General features: G+C 46.4%; 1 protein-coding gene across 5 annotated transcripts in view; it reads left to right on the top strand.

Annotated features, from left to right (window-relative positions):
• Positions 1–26,087, top strand: part of COL18A1 (collagen type XVIII alpha 1 chain) — a 448,272-nt gene that overhangs the window by 397,874 nt on the left and 24,311 nt on the right. For all 5 annotated transcript variants that reach the window (XM_069616076.1, XM_069616073.1, XM_069616074.1 and 2 more), the window contains 5 exons: positions 725–799; positions 3,459–3,524; positions 5,019–5,052; positions 6,203–6,283; positions 13,669–13,712. In XM_069616076.1, coding sequence (XP_069472177.1) covers positions 725–799; positions 3,459–3,524; positions 5,019–5,052; positions 6,203–6,283; positions 13,669–13,712 — 300 coding nt within the window. The remainder of the gene's footprint in view (positions 1–724; positions 800–3,458; positions 3,525–5,018; positions 5,053–6,202; positions 6,284–13,668; positions 13,713–26,087) is intronic.

The following is a 26,087-nucleotide window of genomic DNA, read 5'->3' as shown; positions in this document are numbered from 1 at the left end:
AAATCCCTGACTCTTTCTAAGACTGCATTTCATGGCCACCTTCCTTGCTGGAGAACTTGCCCCACACCCCCAGCATGCAGATTTCTGATGGTTGGATACTGTGCTGCATTCAGAGGTCCTCCTGACTGCCTATGTGCATAATTGTGGTTGCACCCTATGCCGGATGTGCAAGTGCCCTGGTGCTGTGGAAAATGCGAGAAGGCCTCTGTGTTGTGTGGGCTGGATATGATATGATATGATAGGTTATTTATAACGCACTTAATACCCAGAGGTTTCTAAGCGCGGACCCGGGGATCGAACCTGCGCTGCTCCGTGTTGTCTTGCTTCCAAGGCGAGCACGTTTCCCATGAGCTATCCTCCCGAGACTAGACAGGCTGCGAACATTCTCTGGCATTCTGCTGAATGTGAGGGTGTCTTGGCATTATGCTGATAGAAGGTTCCCCACTATTGTGCTTCAAATTTACGCTGAGTGTGGGACTGTCCCAGTGCGACGCGGAGTCTGAACATTATTCAGTGTAATGCTGAGTGCGAGAGCGCCCTGGTGTTATGCTGAGTGAGAGTCTGTTTGTGTGCTGAATGTCAGTCTGTGTGGAGTACTTGCACTGCAGGAGTGAACGCGTGCACTCCTTCCTTCTCAGTGTGTTGATTCTGAGTCTTGCAGCGCTCTGTGGAGCATGGGCTTGTTATTGAATACCTCTAATGCTCTTCTCACCTCTCTCGCTAGGGACGCCCTGGCATGAACGGAGTAAAGGGAGACAAAGGCGACCCTGCAGATCCCAGTGCTCTGCTCGGTTCCAGGGTAAGTAGCTGTCTATGGCCCTTTCAGTTCATATAGTTTGCAGAGGGAACAGGTTCTCACTTTGCAATTCTCCAAAGAACCATATTGGCTGACTCTGAAGTGCTTTCGAGAGGCCCACTTTACACTTCTTCCGAGAGTCTCACTCTGCCCTGGTCTATACAAGCTCACCGTGTAATGTCACAAAGATGCCCACTTTGTAGTTCTTCGGATGGTTACTGAGCTATCTTTCAGAGATAATCACTCTGCAGTGTTCCCTCTGGTGATTGCACGTTTTGATTCTGCTGTCCTTTAGAAATGCTTGCTCTGCAGTGCTTAAAAGAAGCACACACTGCAGAACTTTACAGGCTCTCACTCTGCAGTGCTTCAAACATGCTCATCATTCAGTGCAACTGAGAAGGAGACTTTGCAGTGCTCTTGCAAACACCCTCTTTGTGTTTTCGAGATGGCACTGAGGGATCAACACTGTGTATCTGCGATGCAATGCCCCTGCAATCCAACCTACATCTATTTTATTGTTTGCTTGTTAGGTGCTTATACAATAAGAAAATGCTGTTTCAAAGCGTCCACAGGGCAGGGTGGGAGCAGGGGAAGGAAACACATTAAAACACAATATTTAAGAACAGAGGGTGGAGGGACGAGCCTACTATGCCTTGTGAGTATTCAGAACGTGCAAGTGCAGAAAGGAAGAGGGAAGAGGTGTTAAGTGCTGCAGAGTCCGAGCTCGAGGGTGAGCCATAGACAAAGTGCTAGAAATGTTGAGTGCTGCACGGCATGGGCCGCGGGAGGTGTAAGTGTGAGCCTCCAGAGCGGCGGGTGTGCAGGAGCAAAGTGTTGTGGATAGACATGAGCTGGCAAGAATTGGTGTGGGAGGTCAAGTCCCTGAGGATGCATAAGGGCCACGTACACCGATTCAGCAACTGTGGGTTTAGCAAAGGAGAGAAGGAGGGAAAGAGGAGGAAAAGAGAAAAGTCTTAAGTAGCTTCCGGAATTTGAGAAGATCCTGCTGAAGGCGCAGGGGGAGGAGGAGGCTATCCCAGAGGAGGGAGTCCCTGCCCTCTGTTTAGCAAAGAACTTTACACACAGAGAGTTTGTGCTCGAGGAACAAAGTGGTCTAGAGGGAGTGTATTTAGGGAGATAAAGTTGAAGATAGTGTGGTCCCCGGGACCAGACAGCCTTGTGGATGATGCAGAGGGATTTGTGCACATGCACTCCAAACCCCCAAAACATGTTTCAAATAACCTTGTGCTTGTGGGGAGGGGAGACGAGAGCGCAGGCTTCACTGGTTCTTGACTTTAGTAAGGAATGGCTCAGCACTTCATCTCTGGATTTGATCTTAGTAGGGGGGGGGGGTGAGTTTCTATGTCATGTTATCGAAAAGAATTCATCGATGGAGTTTTCATTGAATTATTTTTTTAATGAGTGGTTTTGCCAAAATTATATGCGGGGGAGACCACCCCCCGCAGTTATGCACCTCTTGCTGTTATAGCAGTAGAGCAGGAGGGGTTCGTCCGGAGTGTAATGTCAGTAATCAGAAAACTCACCCTGCACCCACCTTTGGGTGGGATCCAGGAGCTGGGGGCAGGGTATTGTGGTGAGATATGTCGGGACGCGCACTGTCCACTGAGATCACATCCAAAGATGGACAGATGAGGCAGGCGGGGGCCTCACGCACTGATCTCTTGGCATATCAATGCCAGAAAGACACACAGAGGCCAGCACAGGCTCACGAGAGTCTCAGATCCTGTGATCGGGGGCATAGTTGAGTCCTTCCGATAGATCTGAGGCGGGGGCATAGTTGAGTCCTTCCGATAGATCTGAGGCCTGGGTTATGAGGACCTCTCGGCCTCACAGTGGTCAGAGCTGCCGCAAGTCACTGGATCAGTCCCTAAGTCCCCAGCTGACTCCCACTAACTGCAGTATGCTGCACTGCTCTGGGGCCCCGGGTTACCCATAGTTGCCGTCCTTTAGCGAACAATGATGTGGTTTGCATATGCTTGATGTGTAGCCATCATGACTTGAAATTGTGCACTCACATGTGTTCAGTTTAGGCGGTTCAGACAGGCACCCAGGAAGAACAAGACTGTCTGTACACAGGAACATCAGATAGGGGAATAATCGGATAGGGGAAAAGCCACCAGTTACATTGGTGGTTAGTCCTAAGTGTGTATTGGTTGTGCGGTGCCTCCTGGTGCTGCATATGCTCTTGGGAGAGAACACCATGCACTAGGGTGGATTTCTGTTGGGATGTGGGAGTAAGGTTGGTGACTGGTGGGTCTAGCAACAAAGGTCTATGGATGCAGTCTTAAAACCAGGTGAGTGGGATAAAAGGACTCTGAGAAGTGACAGGTTTTATTAGCTTCCTAGATTGATCACATGTGTAAAAGCAGTTGAGAGGGCATTTGGTGTGGCAATGGTGTTTGTTGGTGTAGTAATGGTTGGTGATGTTTCATGTGTTGGGTTTCCTATTGAGATACATTGCTGTTAATGTTGTCTTCTGCCTCATTGTATTTGGCAGTTATGGGTGGGTCTCAGTGTGGTGCCGAGGTCACACCTGTGCGTGTGTGATCTTGTGACAGCGAGAAATATTCACACATGTATGGTGATTTTGAGGGATGAGGCCTTCAGAGGCCAATAGTGACGGTCTTTGTTTCTCCTCTAGGGCTTGCCTGGAGTTCCAGGCCCTCCGGGTCCACCAGGTCCCCCTGGAAATAATTATGGCAACAACGTGAGTAAAACGTGAAGACCCAAACACATTCTTTATATGTGTATATGTGTGTGTGTATGTGTGTGTGCGCCAGTGTAGACAAAACATCACTTTGTTTATTAATGTAAATTGAACAGTGGCACTCCAACATCTTTGTGTGTGTCTTTGCTTGTTCTTTTTGGTAGTCGTGGTCTCTTAATCTGAGAACCCCTTTATCCACACTGCCAGGTCAAACAAGTAATATCCGGGACAGACTGCTCTTTTTCGCAAGTGACATTTAGCCAGACTCAATTTATGGAACTTCAGCCCAGCTTCCTATGTTGGACTTTCCTCCACATAGAACCATTACCACATGCAGTAACATGCAATCCCCGTGGACTTCAATGGGAGTGCAAAATGGGGAATAACTGAAAGGTCTGCATGACTAAAGGGTGCGGGCTGGTCCCGTTACAGAACCCGAACACGCCATTTGAGTTCAGTGCTGTTTTTCAATGAAACCCCGACTCAAAATGAGGATCTTGATGTTATTGACAGGCATGAGTGACCAGCAGGGAAAATCCAAACAGTACGAAACATGGCATCCATGGGGTACCGTGGGGAGGGAGTGGAGAAAAGCAGGAGGGGAACCAACATTATCACTTTGCATATACAGTGAGGTGAGGGGGCAGTCTGCCGAGTGGCGGCAACTGAATAAAAAGGGAAGGAGAATGGTGATGTGTGTGATGTCACCACTGCAAGCAAAGTGTGTAGTGAAGAGGGGGAAATGTCCATGGCTAAGGCAAAGTAGGCGCAATAGAGGGTGCCGGTGCCTCAGTGAAAAATCTTCCCGAAGGGGCTTGAACTACCGACAGGTCAGGTCTGCCAGTAGTTCACTTCCCCTACAGGGAGACTTGTAGTTGCACATGCAGGCAGTTTTACATTTTATGGGTTTATAAACCCATAATCAGGCAGACTAAAACAACAGGCAGTAATATTAATACCTTATTACCACCTGTGTTTCCACTCACCACTACGCTCGTATCAAAGCCCTAAGGGCGTCATCATGAGTTGGCGGTATCTCAGTGATATTTCTGCCAGGATATGGCCCACTGCAATTGCCATTACCGCCACTTGGTCTGGCGGTATTACGTCCCCATTTATTTGAGTACATCGACTCAATGGGGCCTTTTCGTCTCAGTTACTGCAGTGGTAATTCCGTCACAGTAATTGCAGCAGATTTAGCTCCAGCTCAGCGATGGAGGTTAATCCTCCAACTTTCCACAAACCTCATAGTTGGGCGGTGCGGTAATGCAACAGTAGCGCTATTACCAGTGCATGTTAACTGTATCGCCCATCTTGTGATGAGGATCTAGAGGCAGAATCAAGGGTGGGATAAAGAAAGGTGGAGGGAAGTCCTCTATTGTCTGGGTGACAGTCTTCAGTGTCATTATGTATATTCCCATGGAATATGTTTGAGTGATTGTCAGCGTGTATTGGCACATCATTTAATATCTACACCCATCTGCACTTTTTCAGGGCTACCATGAGTCTGGATCTCCCGGATTGCCAGGTAAGCTGAACATCATCAGAGGAGCGGGCTATGTAGAGGCAAGGGTGCCATTTGGGGCTCATGGGGAGTTTCACTTGCACGTCACATGTGTTGCATAACCAGATCCAGGTCTGCCTCTGCAACCCGAGGCTCACACCGTTCAAATGATCTACACAGTCTCTAAATGCAGTGACAGCAACAGAGTGTGTGCTTTCTTGTGCTACCATCCTCCTGCTGAAGCCATCAAGTAATCAATATGTCAGTTAGGCATTACACACACATATCCTGTGCACTCAGTGTGCCTCTGGGTGCACAGTTGTCTTTTGGGCACATAAATGAATTACCTGCTGCACAAGAATAATGCTCCTGCTTACTGTGACACATTTAGATGATTTTCTCAACTGTCTCCAAAAAATGTATGGATTTGCAACCAATGTATTAAGAAACACATCCTAACTTTTAAACGTTAAAATGCACTGTTTCCACTTATATTCTTGTAGGGTGTATTGGAGGTTGAAACCTTAAGCCCTCCTCTCCAAGCTCCCCTTGCAAATGTTTATTGTGCTCACAAAGATAACTCCCCTGAGTTTGGTAAAATGGTGCCACCGTAGAGCGGCAGTGTCCAAGCGTGAAAGATGCAGAGAGCGGAGGCAATCAAAGTGGGTGCGGAGGGCAAAGAGCTGGAAGGAGGAAGGAGGAAGGCAAAGGCATGTAGTGAGATGGCATGGGCAGCCAGGGTATAGTAATAACTGAGGGTGAGGCAGAGTGAAAGGTCAAAAGGGTTATCAAAGGAAGTGGAGGGCCACAGAAATGGGTCAGGGAGAGACAGAGGGAACTAGAGACCACGAGGTGGGTGCATCTCTACACCAGCTGTGGCGTGCACTGCACAGTAACCCAGGGTGCACAAGGACCTGCCTGGCATGACGTGGGCAACAGGGCCTGCTCTGCATCACAAGGAAGAGAGATGTGTCTGTTTCCTAGAGATGAGAAGATTCTGACAAGGCATTCACTGTTGCCTGGAGGTTGAGAGGGCTGTCTCTTCAATGGGGTAGAGGACCCCTGCTCTGCAACTAAGAGGAGGCCCCTGGTCTGTAGTCTAAGGGTGAGGGGTGAACTCATTCTTGTTTAACAATCATGTTGTAGCTCTGAGCACTCCTTCTCTTTCTTCTAGGTTACAAGGGTGAACGTGGCATCCCTGGTGTTCCTGGGCCCAAAGGTGACCGAGGAGATGTAGGACCAGCAGGACCACCAGGTAAGGCCTTTCTAGCTGTTGCTCGGCCCACCTGTGCCTGCTCTCTGGGGAACTGCATATTGAATCGAAGGCAAATACATTCCCTGTAGCCAATTTGAGCCATCACTGTCCATCTGGTTTGCCACACACCGTACTCCAAGTTGAGGCATCGCTGTTACTTTTGCACATTGCATACTAGGGGCTAACATAAGACATGGGTCTCATTCTACGGTTGGTGGTAATTCAGCAGTAAATCGGCCAAATCATCACCAAAATCGGTTACCATTAACACCACTTTGTCCCATGAGTTTACTACTGGATTGACTAAGTGGTGGTAGGGGGTGTACCCAATAATGGGTGTCCCCATTATTGGATTCCTTAGGACTCTAATGGATGTTCGTCCGATTTACAGCTAGAGGAATTAGCACACAGTTAATAGGACACTTTTTGGAGGTAAAGTGGAGGATTTACCACCAGCAACAACTGCCACATTACCTCCAAAAATTGGCATACTTACTGTGCAGTAATTGCGCCAGTGATAAATCTGTCAAAAATTATAATTCGGCAGTGTGGGGAAAAACAGGGGTAATTCTGTTACTGGCATACAAAGTGCCAGCAATAGAATTAGCGCCACTTTCTTGCTGCGCCGCCAATCTTGAATGAGGCCGTATTTGTACTGAGTCATGACTTTTACATACATTGGGTGCATGGCCACACCGATTTCACTTTTACTAATGGCTCTTTGCCCAACTCCAGGACCAAGCAGGCTCCTTTCCTGAGCATTGGCTTCCCACAGTCAACACCTTGCTAGACCACCATCCCACTTTCTTGCTCTAAATATGTGGCACAAACCCCCGTCCCCTACACTGGCACCATCAGGGTAAAGGAGTTCTGGCATAAGTACATGTAGCCGGGGTAAAAGGGTGTTCTTTCCATATTTATGTGTAAGGACAGCTAGACAATAACAGTAAAATGGAAAAATGAGAAGCAATATTCTCTAAGAGAATGGAAAGAATGTTAAATCCCCCCACTCTCCCTACTGCAAGGCCGAAGCCTGGTGTAGCCGAAGCCAGTGGCGAGATGTCAAAGACGCTGTACAAAGTCTTCAGACACTAGTTGTTCATCAATGAATTTCGCTCCTTGAAACGGTGTCGAAGATGCATCCATAGAGAGCCACGTAAAATATAATTATTAAATTATAATTTACAATATGAAAAGTAGTAAAAAGATACAGAGCGACCGACCACGCTGACTGAAAAAAACAATCTGATGACCTTGACACGTGAAGGATCATGGGTACAGTACACAGTATTACAAACACACCCTTTCAACATACCTTTTTTATCTTTGAAAACAAGACATGCAGCACTTCGCACCTACCACTAGATGTCGGCCTCTGCAAAGCATGTGAATGCAAGCAGATAAAAGCATCAGAAAGACGATTACAGTTATGTAATATTTCTCATATACCTTCACTGAATATTTGACCCACCTCTTACCTTTCTCCAACCCGGCCTACCTGGGTCCAAGATCACCCCATAGAGCCCCGCTGTGATGTGGGGAAGGGTGGAAAAGTCAAAGAGTAGGGCAGGATTTTCCCCAAATACCCCTAAGGAAAGAAAACACTAGGTTATGTTGAACACAAAAGGAAAGGCTGCCCGAGCAGCAAGAGCTTTTGATGACTCTAATTTGCCACCTTAATTACTGCTTCATTGTGGCAGCCTCTGCATGGCCGCATTGTACTTTGCACGCTCTCCATTACTTGGAGGCTTTCTGTCTCATGCACCTATGATGTTAGCCAGAATTCCTCCAACATGGCTGCTTTGTGAGCTGGCACCTGAGTGCCTGTCCTTCTCCTGCCTTCCCTGCTCTGATTGGCCCACTCTCCCATCTTAGGACCAAACAGGAGCGCCTGCAGATGAGTGCCGGCCCCTAACAAAGACCCACACAAAAGGGCCCTGTCTGAGCCTGTCAGAGCGTGAAGGAGCACCTCCCCTAAAAATCTTTTTCCGAACTTTAAAAAATCTATGATTCCATTTGATCTCTCACTCGCACTTGTAAGCAGCAATAATGCACAAGGTTCCATCCCCTTGCCTGGACATCAACTGTTGCATGCTTTCTCCCCTTTGTACTTCGCTAGCTACCCATCAACCACTACCCATATCAACACCATGTTATGCATGCCTTAGAATGCCTTGGGTAAAAAAATCGAGTCTAGGTGTTCTTTGATCTGTGCAAGCATTTTCTGTTTTTGTGCTTAGAGTCCCTTGTGTAAAAAATCGAGTCTAGGGGTTCTTTGATCTGTCTAAGCATTTTTGTTTTTGTGCTTAGGGTACCTTTATGTGCCATTCCAGTGGATGAGACCCTCCACCCACATGACCTTCTATAGCCCCCCGTAACATGACGTGAGGCTTTGCCAATCGGTGTAACTATACCTATTTTGACTCTTATGCTGCCTGATGTAGCCCCCGTAACATGAGGCAGGATTTCCAGGCTGTGTACTCACTCCATTATGTCTGTAACAATATGCTCTTTTTCGTGCACTCCACCTATATATCATGCACTTTCTGTAACTAGTGCCTAGATGTCTGAGGGCTTTGTGCGCTGAAATAAATTTATAAATAAATAAATAAAGGCGGACAAAGGAATGCTAGTGTATGGTTCTTTTAGTTGTTATATGCTCATATATACTTTTTCTCTTCCGGTACACGAGCAGGTGTTTTTTTTTAGAGGGAAACTCATGAGACACTATATGCAAATAACTTAACCTAAGCAGATTCATATCTAAACCTTAAAAACAACAATATAAAGAGATATTTTAAATCTTAACAATGTACAAAAATCTTTAAAAAATATACACAAAGTCCATACAGTGCACTGTACAAAAAACTATGTTTAGAAACACATTACTTCGGAGACTTTCTGGCAAGGGCTGTCTCATGGTCCTTGCTGCTGTTCTTTTTTGATGTTCTTCTAGGTCTTGACACGCTCTTGAGATGGTTCTGGCAAGTAACTCTGATTTACAGGCAGAAAGCAGCCGCCAGCAGGCAGCAGCGGCAACAGTGTGTGGATGCCCCAAAGTCTTTTATATGGCTGTGTTGCTTATGCAAGATGCAGGCCAGCAATCGGAGGCAGTGTCGGGGCCCGCACAACTTTTCTCCACTGAGCCACGTCCGCTAGGGTGTGTCCCAGGGAGTCCTGGTGGGCCAACTGTCAGGGGCAGCTCCATTTATTAATATGCAGCCCAAGAGGGCTGAAAACGTTGGGTGCTCCACTGATATGGGGAGCACCAGTAATTAAATGTGCCAGGGGCCCAGCGGTGACAGGATGTCCCCCAGGGATGGGAAGGGGGTGGTGATATTTTCAGGTGCTCCCCTGCTTGTGAGGGGAGCGCCAACCTGAAGCAGTGGTCGAAGTGTACCAAAAGAAGTAGTGGAACTATGTTCTCTGCTGGCCTGGCCTGCCCTGCCCCACAAACCCCCTCGCCACGCCCCCTCCCATGCACAATACAAACCCCAAAACCCATGCACCTGCTGTTTAAGGCAACGTCCAGTGCAGTGCACTGAAAGTGCAGGTTTCAATGGCTTTCTACACTTTTATTTTAAAACGAAACCATTCCGGAACAATTTATTTTTAAAATAAAAGTATAGGAACGGTAAAACTTAATTAAAAGAAGCAGAGGAGCACCACTCCCGCCCACTTCGACCACTGACCTGAAGGCCCGGGCAGCATCTGTGAATGGATGCTGTGAATGGATGCAGAGCATAGCGCCTATCAACTGGGTTGAAACTGTTAGAAACGGCACTCCTGTAGCGCCCATGACTGACTTTTACAAAATACTAGCTCGGGTACCCGGCGTGGCCCGTGTCCTGATCGAGTGGTGTCTCCTGTGCCCTGGAATATGTTGCTCTTGTCGGCAGGTCTTGCTTCAGTTTGCTCTGATGTCTCATGTGCCCTGGAAGATGTTGCTCTTGTCGGCAGGTCTTGCTTCTGTTTGCTCTGATGTCTCATGTGCCCTGGAGGATGTTGCTCTTGTCGGCAGATGTTGCTCTTGTCGGCAGGTCTTGCTTCAGTTTGCTCTGATGTCTCATGTGCTCTTGCTTCAGTTTGCCCTGATGTCTCATGTGCCCTGGAGGATGTTGCTCTTGTCCTCATGTCAGCAAGTCGTGCTGCTGTTTTTTCAGAAGCTCTTGATACCGATTTTTGTTTTGCATCAGATGATTGATTGTGCTCTCTTCTTGTGAACGAACTTAAGTAAACTAATCTTGCCATTTCCCAAATTTGGCGTGATAACCTTTTTTTATATTACCTTTAAAAATGCTTTAATAAACCCTTTTGAACTGTATGCAGTAGTAATACATTTAAAAGGAATAACCAATACATCGAACATTTTCAGATACTTCCAAATTTTGCCTCCTTCTAGGACCTACTGTAGTGAATCGGGGTGAACATCAGTAAATGAGGGTGTGTACAGAGTGACGTTTTTTGCATCCAAAAATAGACTACAATCTTGCCCCAAACAAATGAGGAATCCATGCAAAATTTGGTAGCAGTGGGTTCAACGGTGTGATTTGTATAGCTGGACAAATTGTCATGCTGAGAACCTGGTGTCTGCAGAAGCTGCTGAACCCCCGACAATCCACCCAAAATGTGGCACTCTGAGCTGATATATATATAACCGCTCAGTTTACCTCACTTTCAGGGGAAAGGGGGAAGGGACAAAGAAACAAACACCAGGCTGGAAGCTATCAACTCGCTGGTTCTTCACCTGTAGTTAAAACATATACATGCAATACACCTCATTACTCATGGGTTGCTATACTAACCTTAAACTCTATATCCTTTACCAAAATAGTCAAAAACCATACCTGGTACTTTTCTTCAGTATGCCCAGAGAAGTGATAGGCAGACAAGACTTCCTTACTTGTGGACCAGAATCTTATAGATCATTCAGCCTTCTCATTAGGTCCATGAATGTAATTTTTAACTTTGTAGTTCGTCTGCTCCACCCTAAGATTCTTGAACAAGGTCTTAAGTTCTTCAAAAGTTTAAGGAAGTTCTTTAAAGTTCTTGTATTTGTTTTTATATTTTCTTTGTAGAGTGTCTTTTACTCAGGAACGAATTTTAAACTTGCAATGAAATCTTCACGTGGAAAGCCAGCACCGCGGTTTAATCCAAAACCGCGGGTAAAACGCAAACGCGCTGAAAATCCAAGCCGCGGGAATAAACATACACGCTTTACTCCAAGACGCGGGAAAGACGCACACGTGCTGAAAATCCAAACCGCGGGAAAAAACACACGCGCTTTTCTCCAAGTCGTGGGAAATTCGCACACGCGCTGACAATCCAAATCGTGGGAAAATACACACGCGCTTTTCTCCAAATCGCGGGAAATACGCACACGCGCTGACAATCCAATTCGCGGGTAAAACACACACGCGCTAAAGTCCAAGACGCGATAAAAAATTACACGCGCTAAAGTCCAACCCACGAATAAATATGCATACGCGCTAAAAAAAACAAATCGCGGGAAAAAGCACATGCGCTTTTATTTTATCACGTAGAAAAAACCCTCGCGTATATGAACAGTAAACGCGAGTCCAAAGTTCACGCTCGCGCTTCACTCTTACGCGCAGAGACACACGCGCGGGCTCAAAGTAACGGGAAAAAACTCACACGCTAGTTTGAATGGACACGTAGAAATAAAAAAACAAACGTACGCGCTTCAAATTTAGATACAGATTGGCGATTTCAATCCCTTAAAATAAATATAACCTTTTTACAAAGTTCAACAAAAATGGAAAGTCACTTATCTTGTGATTGAGACTTGAAAACTTCTTTTCTCAGAAAATTGGAAGTATCTAACTCCTGTCCTGTGTCTCCACCAAACTCCATACACGACTCCTGTTATACTTTCAGATTTTCCGCTCAACTGCTAGAAACTTGTCACCCTTGACCAAGTTAAGCAGGAGCTGCAAGGCACACGACCTCTCAGCTGGGCAAGGACGATGAAAGGCAGTTTAGAATGTTCATTGTCCTCCCTATAAACAATCTCCAGCCAATTAGAATTTAGACTAAGAACCTCCATCTTGGCTTGGGGCATTTTCCATAGACTGCAATGAAGGTTAAGGGCAAAATTGGCTGTTTAAAAATATAACCCATAATAACTTCCCAAAACCTTTCTATACTAAATATGTGTCTCCCCTTACCCAATGTAAATGAGTATATGATACTGTATGTAAAGAATATGTCACTCCAACCTGACAGTACCTGACACACACACACACACACATCTACATTTTGTTTGCATATACAATTTTTGTATCCAACATAAACTACCATCTTGCCCCAGACGAAGAAGAATCCATGCTAAATTTGGTAGACGCGGGTTCAATGGTGTGGATTTGTATAGCCGGACAAACATAAACCCATACATACATTCAGCTTTATATATACAGATTAAAGGACCCCTCACGTGATCACATGCAAGGGTTCTTTACTCCAATTTTCTTTCCTTCCGCGTTAAGGATCCCCGGCGCAGCTTCATGTGCCAGGTATCCTCCTCTTTTTTAAATCTCCCGCAGGGTGTTACATACAGCTGTTCACACATGCAAAAACTGAAAACATGTAAAATGGGGATAATAAAGGCAAACACATCTGCGCTAGTATGTGCTCAGCAGAGGACATGCAGGCTTCTTGTCATACCTCTGGCCCAATAAATTACATTTCCCTTTCAAAGTTGGACTGCTGAACATGTACTCAGAGGGATTTGACCTGTGCCCGAAACAAGGTGAGTTGAAAAAGTCCCTCACATGGCTGACTAACACCATCTATCGCCCCTGTCAGCGTTGTAGGCAGGAGTGGAGAAGGGCTCCTTATGAGTCACTGGTCACTACCAGAGGCATTGCCAGGAGGGGGCGCTGAAGGGGCTATAGCCCCAGTTCTTTTGGTTGTAGCTCCGGATAGAATCTCAGGGGCTACAACCAAAAGGCTAGCCAGCCCGAGTCCCGACAGTCCCCACATTAGGCTAGCCCCAAACAAAGATCCCAATATGATTTCTCCCGCCATCTTGAATGCTGCGTGGTTCCCAAGGTACCTGTGCACGCTAGACTTAGATGCCAAGATAAGTCACCTGAATTTTCCCTGTACATTTTAAGGTTTGGTCCTGTAGTTTCTTCAATTATGAGGCGCAAACCTGTGGTTGTTATTTGTTGTTCATGCTCTTGTATGGGCAAAAAAGGGGAAGCAGCTAATCATGCCCGAATGTTTACTGGTCGGAAGTGCCCAGAATTGGATATCGGAGTCGCGATTGGGGTAGACAATTAGGGGAATGTATCCTTATTTGTTTTATGGTGGCATATGCTGTACAAATTAACTTTTCTGACCTAATTCCCTCCTCTCTCTAGGTTCCTTCCCATTCGATCTCAACACGTTTGTGTCCAGATTAAGGGTGAGTATGAGAGTGAGGGATAAAGACCGGTCTTCCATGGGCCTTGGTTTTGTTGGCCATTTAAGGAGGAAGGCATGTTTTTAAGTAGGATTAGGGATGAACGTTTTCCATCAAAGAATGACGTCTTTTTGAAGGATGGAGCATTTTCAATGGGGAATCAGAATGGAAGGGAACTGGCAGTGTGAAAGGAGGTAGAAGTGGTGGATTGTAAAAGGGGTAGTGTTTATTTGAAGAATTGTGTTGTTTATGGAAAGAGGGTGGAGTTTATAGAACACAGATTGCATGTTATAGGAAAGAGATATAGAAAGATGAGTCAGAGTATAGCTCCTGGTGCATAGCGCATGGGTTAAGGGCTTGTCATTGACAAAGGGCTGCCAGGCTAGAATCCCTGGAAGGGTTAACTAAACTTTTCATCCTTTCTGAGGTTGATAAATGGAGTAACATTACATTGTATTACAACTCCTGGAAGCAGAAGGAATCTGGCAAGAATGGCTATATAAAACCTTGTATCGATATATGTACATTATTATTATTATTAATATAGGAACCAGGCCCATGTTTTTAGGGGAACACATAATTTATAGGGACATTTGCATTATTAATGTGAGTGAAAACATGGTTTCTGAGGCTTGTGAATCTGCTTAGGTCCACATGCTTTGCATAGGCGGCCATCTAAAGGTTGCTTCAGAATATTACATCTTGTTTTTTCGATTTTGAAAATGAGGCATTGGGGGTCATTACGACCCTGGCGTTAAGGGTTTAACGGCACCGTAAAAGGTGTCGGCGCCGTTAAACCCTTAACGCCTGATTACGAGGTCCCTTTGCGGGACCCGACCTTAACGGCTGGTCTTACAAGCCGTTAAAGTAGGGTGCCGCAAAGGGACCTCGGTGCTAATTACGGTACCGTTAGCGCCTTCCCCAGTCCCATTGAGCCCTATGGGGCGAAAATGGGGAAGGGCCATGGTGAAATGGGGAAATACCGCCCCGCCAACCTTGGAATGGGGTGGTATTTCCCCATTCCACCATGGCGGACTCGTTAAAACACCGGCACCAACCCATTCCACCATGGCGGATTCGTTAAAACACCGGCACCAACCATGGTGCTAATAGCGCCATGGTTTAACGCCAGGGTTGTAATGAGGGCCATTGACAAAGATTTTCTTGTCACACTTATCCCTATCCTACGTGTTCAGAGACCCCGTGGTCCGTGTTGGCCACAAGTTTGAATCTTTTAGGAAAACTACAGTCGTTTGATGCCAGATCGCTCTTTCAAGGCCGAGTAATAGCTGATGGGCACTTGAAAGAAGCAGAAGACATTTGAGGCTGATGGACGAACACTGACGCACAAGAGTACAGTAGGGAGAGAGGGGTGCCATTTTACACTATTGTTCAGGGCCTATGGAATACCTCTATGCCTTTCCTTCTCCTATCCCACAGCTGCGCTAAATTTGATGGAGAGTATGCCATTTAAATTGTCTCCTGGGTGCAACTCTAAATTCCCTTGGAAGGATGTGTGCAACAACTGTCTTCCAAGGTACCACACCGAGGATCAGCGCCAGGCATGCTGGAAATTCGGCATGCGGCATGTAATCAGTATCGGTCCAGGGTGACACTATTGCTTCAATGTGGGCTCTCGACATCAAGGTTTCAGCACCAGGATCCACAGGTACCTCATAGAGCCACGTGTAGAGGTGCCAGCAGGCAAGTCTGAGAGGCTGTGCGCTCCCTTACATGCAAACATAAAACCCTCTGACAAGGGCAGATGCATAAAGGGTGCCGAACAATCAGTTGAACAGTAAGCAGAAGGAATCAGCCCAGGACCAGGTTTCGAGTTCAGATGGCACCAGTGTCGTAATGCAAAGGCATAGCCCATGTCCTACCCAAAATAGTGGAACCAGAAAAAGGGTTTCTAAAGAAAACTGCATCCACCCCACAACCTACACATCAACAAAAAAGGCACATACACCAAGGGAGACCCAACACTTCTCTCAAACATGCAACATAGCCTACTCGAATTCTGTGAATCAGAGTAGGATTGGGGGGATGATGAAGAAGCTGTTATCAAGGTTGAAACTCCCATGCAGGCATCTGTTGTATTGGAGCCCGCATCTGGAGCCCCGAAAGGGCTGGACTAATAAAGACTTTAGAGAAACCATGAGCAAAATCGTCTTGCTCTGGGAGGATCATGAACGTAGGGCACGTGGGGAACAAAAGAGATGCATGGAAACATCCAAACATGAGACACAGGGCCTCATTACGACCCTGGCGTTAAGGGTTTAATGGCGCCGTAAAAGGTGTCGGCGCCGTTAAACCCTTAACGCCTGATTACGAGGTCCCTTTGCGGGACCCGACCTTAACGGCTGGTTTTTCCAGCCGTTAAAGTAGGGACCCGCAAAGGGACTTTGGTGCTAATAACGGTACCGCAATTTGCGGTAGCGGTATTAGCGCCTTCCCCATTCCCATTGAGCCCTATGGGGCAAAAATGGGAATGGGGAAGGGCCATGGCGGCATGGGGAATTACCGCCCCACCAACCTCGGAATGGGGTGGTAATTCCCCATTCCGCCATGGCGGACACCGACATGGACCATGGTGCTACTAGCACCATGGTCCTCCGCCTGGGTCGTAATGAGGCCCACAGTAAAAAGGCAAAGACTGTACCAGACACTAATATATATATCCTGGGTAACCCATTTCTAGAAATGAGGCATGGGAGAGGATGATACAACTGGGGGGAATACATACACACAGATAATTATCACTTGGTGCCTACAGAGGAGGAATATCCACCCGTTACTTCCTGACCAAAAGAGGACAATTTAAGGCATAAAAGCCCAGGAGTCCAGTGAGGTCATAGATGTCACAGAGGATGTACTAGAAGTGAAGATGAGCTTTCAGAAGATCCTCTGGGCAGGGGAGGAAATAGACTGCTAATGCAGTAATCAGGAATGCCCTGGACACAGTCGAAACTTCTGGCCATTGGGTAGCAGGGGCAATTGTAATCAAACGGCATGCTGGCTAAGGGGACACGCAACATCCTCTCAAAAAAGAGGAACATATCCTGCCACCATCTAGATATCCTACAAAAGGAAGTTGAGGCAATACTGCTAAAGAACATGATCAAAGCGGTTCCACATTATCAGGTAAATATGGGCATTTATTTGCTTTATTAACTAGTACCCAAGAAAGGCAACAAAGAAAAGGCTGGTAATAGGCTACGGCCAGCGAACGAATATGTCAAACAGCATAAGTTTCAGGATGACCACCCTTCAAGAAGAAATCAAACTCCTAAAGAAAGGGGGAGTATGTGGCAACATTGGTTATGAAAGATACATACTTTCATATTTCAATATCCCCAAGTCACCGAAGGTATATGCCATTCAAGTTGGACTCTCGCCTCTTTCAGTTCAAGGTACTTCCTTTTGGAATTGTGTGTGCACCTTGTGTATTCACGAAGGTCCTTACAGTAGTGGTGGCGCATCTTGACAACCAGAACATTTCTGTGTACCCTTACCTAGATGACTAGCTAATAACAGGAGAAATAGTGGCACTTTGCTTGCACAACATGCAAAAAGACAATAAATCTTTGCCGACAAAGAAGAGCCTTTTTTTAGTTAACAAAACTAAATCAGGCCTCAGCCCATTGCAAAGAAAACAATTCTTATGCGCAGTGTTAAACACAGACCTAGCAATAGCGTATCCCTCTCAGGAGAGAAAGCAAGCAATATTAGCCCAGATCCCCTGTTAGGAGATCTGTACTCAGATCGTGATCAGAAATGTCACGAAGTTGTTAATAAATGATGGCTTCTTGTATTTAGATTGTTCTGAAAGCACGACTAAACATGCGTCCGTTACCACAATGACTCTCAGGGCAATGGTCACAGTTGTCTAGCGGATGCAACGATCTTATGGTGATGGTGGTGTTGCAAAGGGTGGTAAACGTTCTTCAATGGTGGACAGAGGCACACATGTTAAAGGGTAGACATTTCACCAATCCACCAATGCAAACAATTACCACAGATGCTTCACAGGTTGGTTGGGGGGTCAGTTGTCAAGAGCTCACTGCGCAGGGCACATGGGCACATCACAGGCAACTCAGCAATTAAATCTTTTCAAACGCCTGGCAGTCAAAATGGCGCTATATTTTTTGAAGGCATTACTTTCAAACAACAGAGTGCTAATGAGCACAGACCATACCACAGCCATGTTTTACATAAACACCCAAACTCTACGAATCCAGCTTCCCTCTGTAACTTCTCTCCCCTCCCCTTACTAGAAAAGGTTGAGGCATGGGTATTTTATTTCACCCCTTTTGCACTCATGTTCCTACTTCTGTCCAACCTTCCTGCTTTGTCACCCTTTGACTATCATTTCTCTAACTTGTCTTCTCCTCTCTCACTTTTCTTCCTTATTCTTTACCAACCTCCTGCCCACTGGCAATCCTTTATTAATGATCATGACGGCTCCTTTCTTCCATCTCTCCATCTCTCCTTCTCTCCCCACTATTCCTAACTCCTTCCACACCACGGTTTCTTTGCAATGGTATGGCCTAAGCTCTTTCAATCTGTCTTCTTCCATCTCTTCACTCTCTCTTTCTCTAACACCTATTAGAACATTCTCTTAAGTCTACCCCCCACACTTTGCTGATTCTACTCTCCATTCTTCTCTGATATCCACTCTTGACTCACCGCACCCTTACATTGTATCCTTCACGTAAACCACCCGTTTTCTCTTTCCTCTACCAGCTCACTCCTCTGTAACTTTCGACTCTCGTCTGCTCTGCCATTTCCTCCCCATCGTCTTCAAATGTGTTCATTGTCTTGCCCCCCCTTCTCTATCTTCTCTCATCTCTCTCTACTCCCCTCATCATCCTCTTTATTCTCAATCTCTCGTCGTTCTTTTAGCTCCTAAACCTTTGTGTGCCTCTTCACGTTTACGCTCATTCATATTCCTTGCTCATAACACTGGAACTCTCTCCCTCTGACTACCTGCTCCTCTTCTTTCTACCAGATCTTTCTTGTCTGAAAGACTGCATAATTTCTCTCCTTTCTGACACTTAATGTTCCCATCCATTTGCATGCTCTTGCTCATTTTATCACTGTTTTACTGTTTTATCGATTCTGTAAAGCGCTTTGGAGAAAGCGCTCTATAAATGTAAATAAATGCAAAATACATAAAGAACCAAGTTGTCACACCCTCGAGACCCCTGTCTCTCCTCACACAAACCATGTGACACAGGTGTATTTGTATTTATTTTTGTATTTATTCTATTTATAGAGCGCACCTTGCCCCGGGGCATCTGGGCGCATGTTTTGCAGGCAGTTACAGGTTACGGCAATAGATACATAATTACAGTTTTTAACAAAATAAACATTTTTTGAACATTTTTAACATATTTACAAGTAGGGCACATAACATAGCGAGGAGGCGAGAGGCCTGAGTATACATAATGAACAGTTTATATTGTGTAAAGGCAACAGCGAGGCTTATGGTGCAAGGGCCGGTGCCTGGAGTTCACGAAGCCACAGTTTGGTTTTCGTTTTGAAGGAGTGGATGTGAGGGACATTTCTGAGAGCATTGGGTAGGGTGTTCCAAAGCTTAGCCGCAAGGACTGGGAAGCTCGAGCCTCCGGCTGTTTGCAACTTGAAACTAGGAATAGTCAGTGTGTGAACCTGAGCCGATCTCAGTGGTCTGATTGCTGTGTGTTGAGTAAAGCGTGTGGATAAGTAGGCAGGGGGCTACATTGTACTGGGCCTTGTGAGTTAGAACGAGTGCTTTGAGAGAAATGCGCTGAGAGGCGGGAAGCCAATGCAGGTTGCGTCTAGTGTTAGAGATGTGAGAATGCCTGGGTATGTTGAGGGCTGCCCTTATGGCATTATTCTGGGTGACCTGGAGTTTATCGAGGTTTCTTTTACTGGTCCCAAGGTGGAGGGCATTGCAATAGACGATTTTGGACATGATGAGGGTTCTGGCAAGGATCAGGCAGTTGCCTGGAGTCAGGAAGGGGCGGCACGCTGTGATCAGTTTACAGGTATAGGTAAACGCTGAGACTACAGCATTGGTTTGTCTATTGAGGGACAGAGTCTAATCTAAGTAGATTCCAAGTGTTTTAGTGACATTGGAGACTTTGATGACATTCCCGTCGATAATTAAGGATTTGCATTTGAGGTCAAGTTTAGTGAGTTTGGCGTGAGAGCCTAGGATGAGTAGCTCCGTTTTTTCATCATTGAGGCAGAACCCATGATGCGCCATCCAGGCATGGATGACTGTATAAACTGCATTGAGTGCTTTGGCATCGGTTACATAGTCGCCTGTGATAGGGATGAGTATCTGGGTGTCGTCCGCATAATTGGTATATGAGACACCCAGATAGTCAAGTATGTCGAAGAGCGGTTTAGTAAACACGTTGTAAAGTGTGGGGGATACACAGGATCCTTGTGGGACTCCGCATGGGACGTGTGCTGGATCAGCTGCGGCTAAGGAAGAGAAGACCCTCATGGTTCTGTTCGCCAGGAAAGAGCTGATCCAAGATGTGGCAGCATTGGAGAAGTGAGCAGCAATCTTGAGGTGGTGGCAGAGGATTTGGTGATCCACCAGATCGAAGGCAGCAGAAAGATCAAGGAGGAGCAGGAGCGCCTGTTTGCCTTGTCTTTCAGGTCCTCGATTTGGGTTTTCAAATCAATTAAGGCTGTCTCAGTGCCGTGTCTTCGATGGAAACCGGATTGTCTAAGCCCTAGTAGATTATTGGTTTTGAGGTAGTCCTGGATTTGAAGATATGTTGCACGGTCCACATTTTTGAGAAGGTATGGCACCGTGGTAATGGGCCTGTAGTTGGTGGGGTTGCTGGGGTCGAGATTCATTTTTTTTATTAAAAGGATGACCCAGTCATCCTTGAGGTTGTCAGGTACCGTGCCCGATTTGAAAGAGGAGTTAATGAATGATGTAATGAATGGGGCGAGATCATGTGCAGCTTCCTGTATGACCGGTGCCGGGCAGGCGTCACCTTGGCAATTGGAAGGCTTACGCTTCATGATAATATTTTCAACATCCTTAATGGTAAGGGGTGTGAAGTTAAAAGGTTTGAAGGAGTGAATCGGTGAGGGGGTTTTGTAGTATAGGGGGTTACCTGTTGCACCAGAGAGGTGGCTTTTTTTAGTATTAATTTTGGCTTGGAGCAGGGCAATTTTATCTAGTAGTGCCTTTTGAATGTTGGAGCACCACTCAGTGTCTGGGTGCAAGTAACGAGCAGGGCAACAGAAGACTCTAGTTCCTTGAGGATCTTGAAGAGTTCCTTGGTATTTGATTGGGCTTGTATGATCCTTTTGTTGTACATTTCCTTTTTGGCCGCTAGGATGGCATCTTTGTAAGTAAGGGAGGCTAAGGTGAGGTTATTTTTATTAACTAGGAAGGGTGAGCTTTTCCAGTGAGCTTCAGCTTTTCTTTTAAACTTACGCAGGTCGCGTAAGAGAGGGGTGAACCAGGAGTTAAGGTGGTTGCAAGGTTTTTGTTTGCCCAGTTTGAGAGGAGCAATGGTGTTGAGAGCTTTAAGCATAGCACGGTTGTAGGTATCTACTAGAACAGTGGAGTCCGCACAGGTGGAGGACGCCATGTTCAATAGAGGGAAGATAAGTGGGAGTCATTTCTCAGCTGTAATATCCTTCTTGGTGCATGTGTAGGTGGGGGGTGCGAGGTTAGGTTTATCTGAGGGTGGACTAGAGTTAATGTAAAATAATATTTTGTGATGATCATACCAGGCGCATGGAGACACAGAGGTTAAGTTAAGTGCACAATTCATGTCTGCAACCCAGTCAAGAGTGCGATCCTTGATGTAGGTAGGCTCACTAATATGTTGGGTGAGGCCAAAGTCAGCCAGAACACTTGCTAAATCCATGGCTTTGGCATCATTTGGGTCTAGGTAACCTAGATGGAGGTCGCCCAATATGATGATTTGCGAGTTGGGCTTGGTACTCGAAGCAAGGATAGATTCAATGTCTTCCACGAATGAGGAGGTGGGCCAGGGGGGCCTGTAGATGAGATGTACTGTGGCAGTGTGATTCGGTGATATTGGTAGTTTGATGGAGAGTAGTTCCGCTGAGGGCAGATGCAAGCGGTTGACACGTCTGAATTTGAGGGAACTCTTAAATATGAAGGCTAATCCTCCTCCCTTCTTTTGATTGGTGTCCCTGTCACACCTGATAATGGAGTACTTGTCTGGAATGGCCAAGGTCAAGGCAGGGCCACCGGCCGCATGCAACCAAGTTTCCGTAATAGCAAGAAAGTCAAGGTTTTCTGTGACGATGAGGTCTGCAATATCTAGGGCATGCGCAGATAGGGAACGTGCGTTGATGAGCGCCCCTTTGAGATTGGTGGCTGTGTTGGTGTTGTGGGCGGGAAGGGCAGAGTTAATGTTTGCTGGTAGGGCAGGGGTTTTGTTATTGCTAGCCTTGAAAGTTCTGTCAATAGTGGGGTTGTACAAGTGGTAGGACCAGTGATGGCATCTGGAGGCTAATCTTTGGTTTCCAACTGTGGTGATACATGGTAGACTAGATAGGTTTGGTGATGTAGGTATGGTGCCGTGTAGTGGTGGGTGACAAGTAGCAGCAGCGTGAGACAGAGCTGGAGATGAGCGGGAGCTCACAGCAATGGGCACAGTATAGTGTCTGTCTGGCATAGCTGTGTTGTTGAGTGTAGTGGAATGGCGGGTGGTTGGTGGCGCAGGCGCAAGGCGAGCCTAGAGTTTCTAATGAGGGTGGGGCATGGTTGATTAGGGGTAGGTTTGGTGGCGAAGTGATGTAACCACAGCACCGGTGCGTTTAGATAAGGATTGGTGCCTGTCATGAGGAAGACGAGAGATAGATGGTGTGGGGATGTTGTGTAGGTTGTGGGAGAGGGCGAGACGTGGTGCTGGTCGGTGGTTTGGAAGAGCGAAGACGAAGTTAGGGCTTGAATGGCGAGCAGAAAGTAGGTGGCGGAAAGTAGACTAGATAGGTCTGCGTGCTTTAATATACTAACAAATGAGGAGGAGTAGTGAGGGTAGCTACCGGGAGTATAACGCATTTTAGAGTCTGAGTCTGAGGTGGAGTGACGTGGGAATAGATTGGGAGCAATCAACCTGATCAGGGGTCTGTACGGTGACCAGGTGAGTGCAGTAGGATACAAGATAGTATGGCATGGGAGGTGCCGCTGTAGGCAAGGAGGGACAGCCTGAAGATGCCCGGTACATAGGCTATGCAGGATGCACTATAAGTACAGGTGCAACAATCCTATGGCAGCAATGAAATGAGCTGCACATGGGTAAGGCAAAATGAAGAAATGGCAAAATGCGAAAGTCAAATGAGAGGGTAGCTAGGTGCAAAATACAATTAACAAATGGCAAAATGCGATAGTGAAATGAAAGGGCAGCTAGGTGCAAAATACAATGAACAAATGGCTAGGTGCAAAATGCAATGAACAAATGGCAAAATGCGAAAGTCAAATGGAGAGGGCAGCTAGGTGCAAAATACAATGAACAAATGTCAAAATGCGAAAGTCAAATTAGACGGCAGCTAGGTGCAAAATACAATGAACAAATGGCAAAATGCGAAAGTCAAATGAAAGGGCAGCTAGGTGCAGAATACAACGAACAAAGACAATCAAATGGCTGGGCAGCTAGGTGCAAGATACAATAGTCATGGACTGGCCCAGGTCATGAATGAGAGGCAGTACTAATGGTAGTGGCATAAGAACGATGCCATAGTTATAATAGTTATGGTCAGGTTCACATATATATATAAATGGCGCCTGACTTGAAGCTAGGTTCTCAGGTAGCACAGGAGTTCAAGTACAAGTGTGCTTAATGGATGATAAGTGTAAGCAGATGTACTTACAATTGCATTAAAGTGTGGAGTGGCGGTTAGCGGCATGGACGCAGGTCCCAAAAATGCATTGACGGGTAGGATGACACAGGAGAGGACAGTCACTAGCGGGATCAAGCAAGTACGCTAGTCAGAATAATAATAATATTGTGATATACAAATCTATGGTAGTGTGAGCAGCACACATGCACAGTACCTTTGTTAGTGCTTCGGTGGGAGCTTTGCGGAGTCGAACAGGGATTCTGGCAGTAGGCTGTTCAGGCAATGGACAGGCAGGAGACAGGCGTTGGCCTTATTAGGCGGGCTGGCTAACGCCATCCAGCGGCACCGCAAAATTAAAATGCGCACCGTGGCCCAATCAGGGATTTTTCCTCGTAGGTCGGTTGCTTAGCAACCTAGTTAACAAAAACACGGTCAGCCATTTTCTAAGGCGCAATCTCGTGAGTGGGAATGGCGGATCACGGGCGGTGCAAAATGAAGTTGGCGCAGGAGGCGCTCGCAGCAATCAGGCAGCTGTGGTTTGAAATTAGCGCAATAATGTGCTCGCAGCAATCAGGCAGCTGCAGTCAGGAGTAGGGGCACGGCTCTCCAATTCGGCTGGTGCTCGGGCGAGTGTTCAGCTCCGTCGGAGCTGGGCTGCTTCAGGATGGAAGGGCTCCTGCCCTCCCAGGGTGCTGGTGGCTGTGAGAGTGAATCAGTGTACCAGGCGTTGGCCTTCTTAGGCGGGCCTTGGTGGGAGTCAGGCCGGCTAACACCATCCGGCGGCACCGCACGATAAAAATGCGTGCCGTGGACCAATCAGGGATATTTCCTCGTAGGTCGGTTGCTTAGCAACCTAGTTAACAAAAACACGGTTGGCCATTTTTGCGATCTCGTGTGTGGGAATGGCAGATCACGTGCGGTGCTCCAGGTGCAAAATTAAGTTGGCGCAGGAGGCGCTCGCAGCAATCAGGCAGCTGTGGTTTGAAATTAGCGCAAGAAGGCGCTCGCAGCAATCAGGCAGCTCCAGTCTGGAGGAGGGCATGGATCTCCAATTCGGCTGGTGCTCGGGCGGGTGGTCAGCTGTGTCGGAGCTGGGCTGCTTCAGGATGGAAGGGCTCCTGCCCTCCCAGGGTGCTGGTGGCTGTGTGTCAGTAGACACATTTTCATTCAAATACAGCACGTTCCAGGAGATCCTAACTACCTAGTCAATCTAGGTTGCGTGTTCCTGCAAGAACCTGAATGGGAAATCAACACAAATATGCCCAAACAGATTTTCACAGGAGGGGTTCAGTGTTTGGTGGATCTGTTTGCAACAGCCCAGAATGCCAAATGCTTGTTCTTGGAATCCAGTTACCCATATGAAGGTTCCCAGGGAACGCACTATGGATGAACTGGTTGGGTATATTTACATACACATTTCCCCTCCCCTGACACCACTCTCAGCAAGCTAGCACACAAACTACTGCATGAATAGCTAACTCTGATCCCCATTGCACCAATGTGCGTAAGACAAACATGGAACCCACACCTCATGCGAATGGCAGTCCATCCACCAATCAAGCTCCATCCAATTCACAATTTACAGACCCATCAACAGGCTCAAGTAACACACTGAATCCCACAATCAACAAATCCACAACCCAGCTCCTAAAGTCAGAGTTTGGTTAAAAAACACTTGCCACAAAGATAGATGAACATCTTACGAGAGGCAAGAAAACCCAGCACTAGACACTACTAGTATAATAAATGAAAGCGGTTCATCATTTGGTGTGCAAACAAAAGCATCAGTCCAATTAACAGTGCACCTGTAGATATTTTTGCATATGTTTGCATTCGTTTACAACTCCCTTGAAGTTCACTTGGCAGCGCTTTCAGCAAACACCACATCACAACATAGGGTGTCCTGAGGAGAGTGCCTCACACCAAATTATCTCGGAAGGCGTCAGGTGCATGTATCCACCAGTCGCACACCCTCTGCCTTGATGGGAATATGGTTCTACAAAACCTCACATGGACCCCATTTGAACTGATGCACATTTCCCTGGTAAAGGAGCTCACTTACAAAGAAGTATTTCTAATTGTACATTACCGGTATAAGACAACTACAAGCCCTCTTAGTCACAGAACCATTCATCACTGTTCATAAGCATAATGTGATTTTAAGAACACATTAAACCTTTTCACCCAAACGCATTTTGAAATTTCTTATCAATCAGTCCATTGAATTTCTTCATTCTTCCCAAGTCCACAAAGAAGTGGAGAGAAAGCACTAAACACTTTAGATGTTTGAACAGCTTTAATGTTCTATCTTAGCAGGACCAAAAACATTTGTAAGACTAGCCAATTCTTTGTTTCCTATCCAACAGGAAGAGAGGGACATCCAGTGACTAAAGTCACCATCGCGAGATGGATTGTTAAGTGTATAGAGCTCTGTTACACTTTGGCTCATAAAATGCTCCCATTCACACCTAGGATACACTCCACACGTAGCATAGGAGCAACAGTATTTTTCATTGCAAATGTGCCATTGGAAGCAATTTG

This window comes from Ambystoma mexicanum, chromosome 9 (assembly GCF_040938575.1).
Source record: "Ambystoma mexicanum isolate Mex_15411 chromosome 9, UKY_AmexF1_1, whole genome shotgun sequence".
NCBI classification, from domain to species: domain Eukaryota; kingdom Metazoa; phylum Chordata; class Amphibia; order Caudata; family Ambystomatidae; genus Ambystoma; species Ambystoma mexicanum.
The sequence above is the reverse complement of the archived record's forward strand: the minus strand, read 5'-3'. Positions and strand labels throughout refer to the sequence as shown.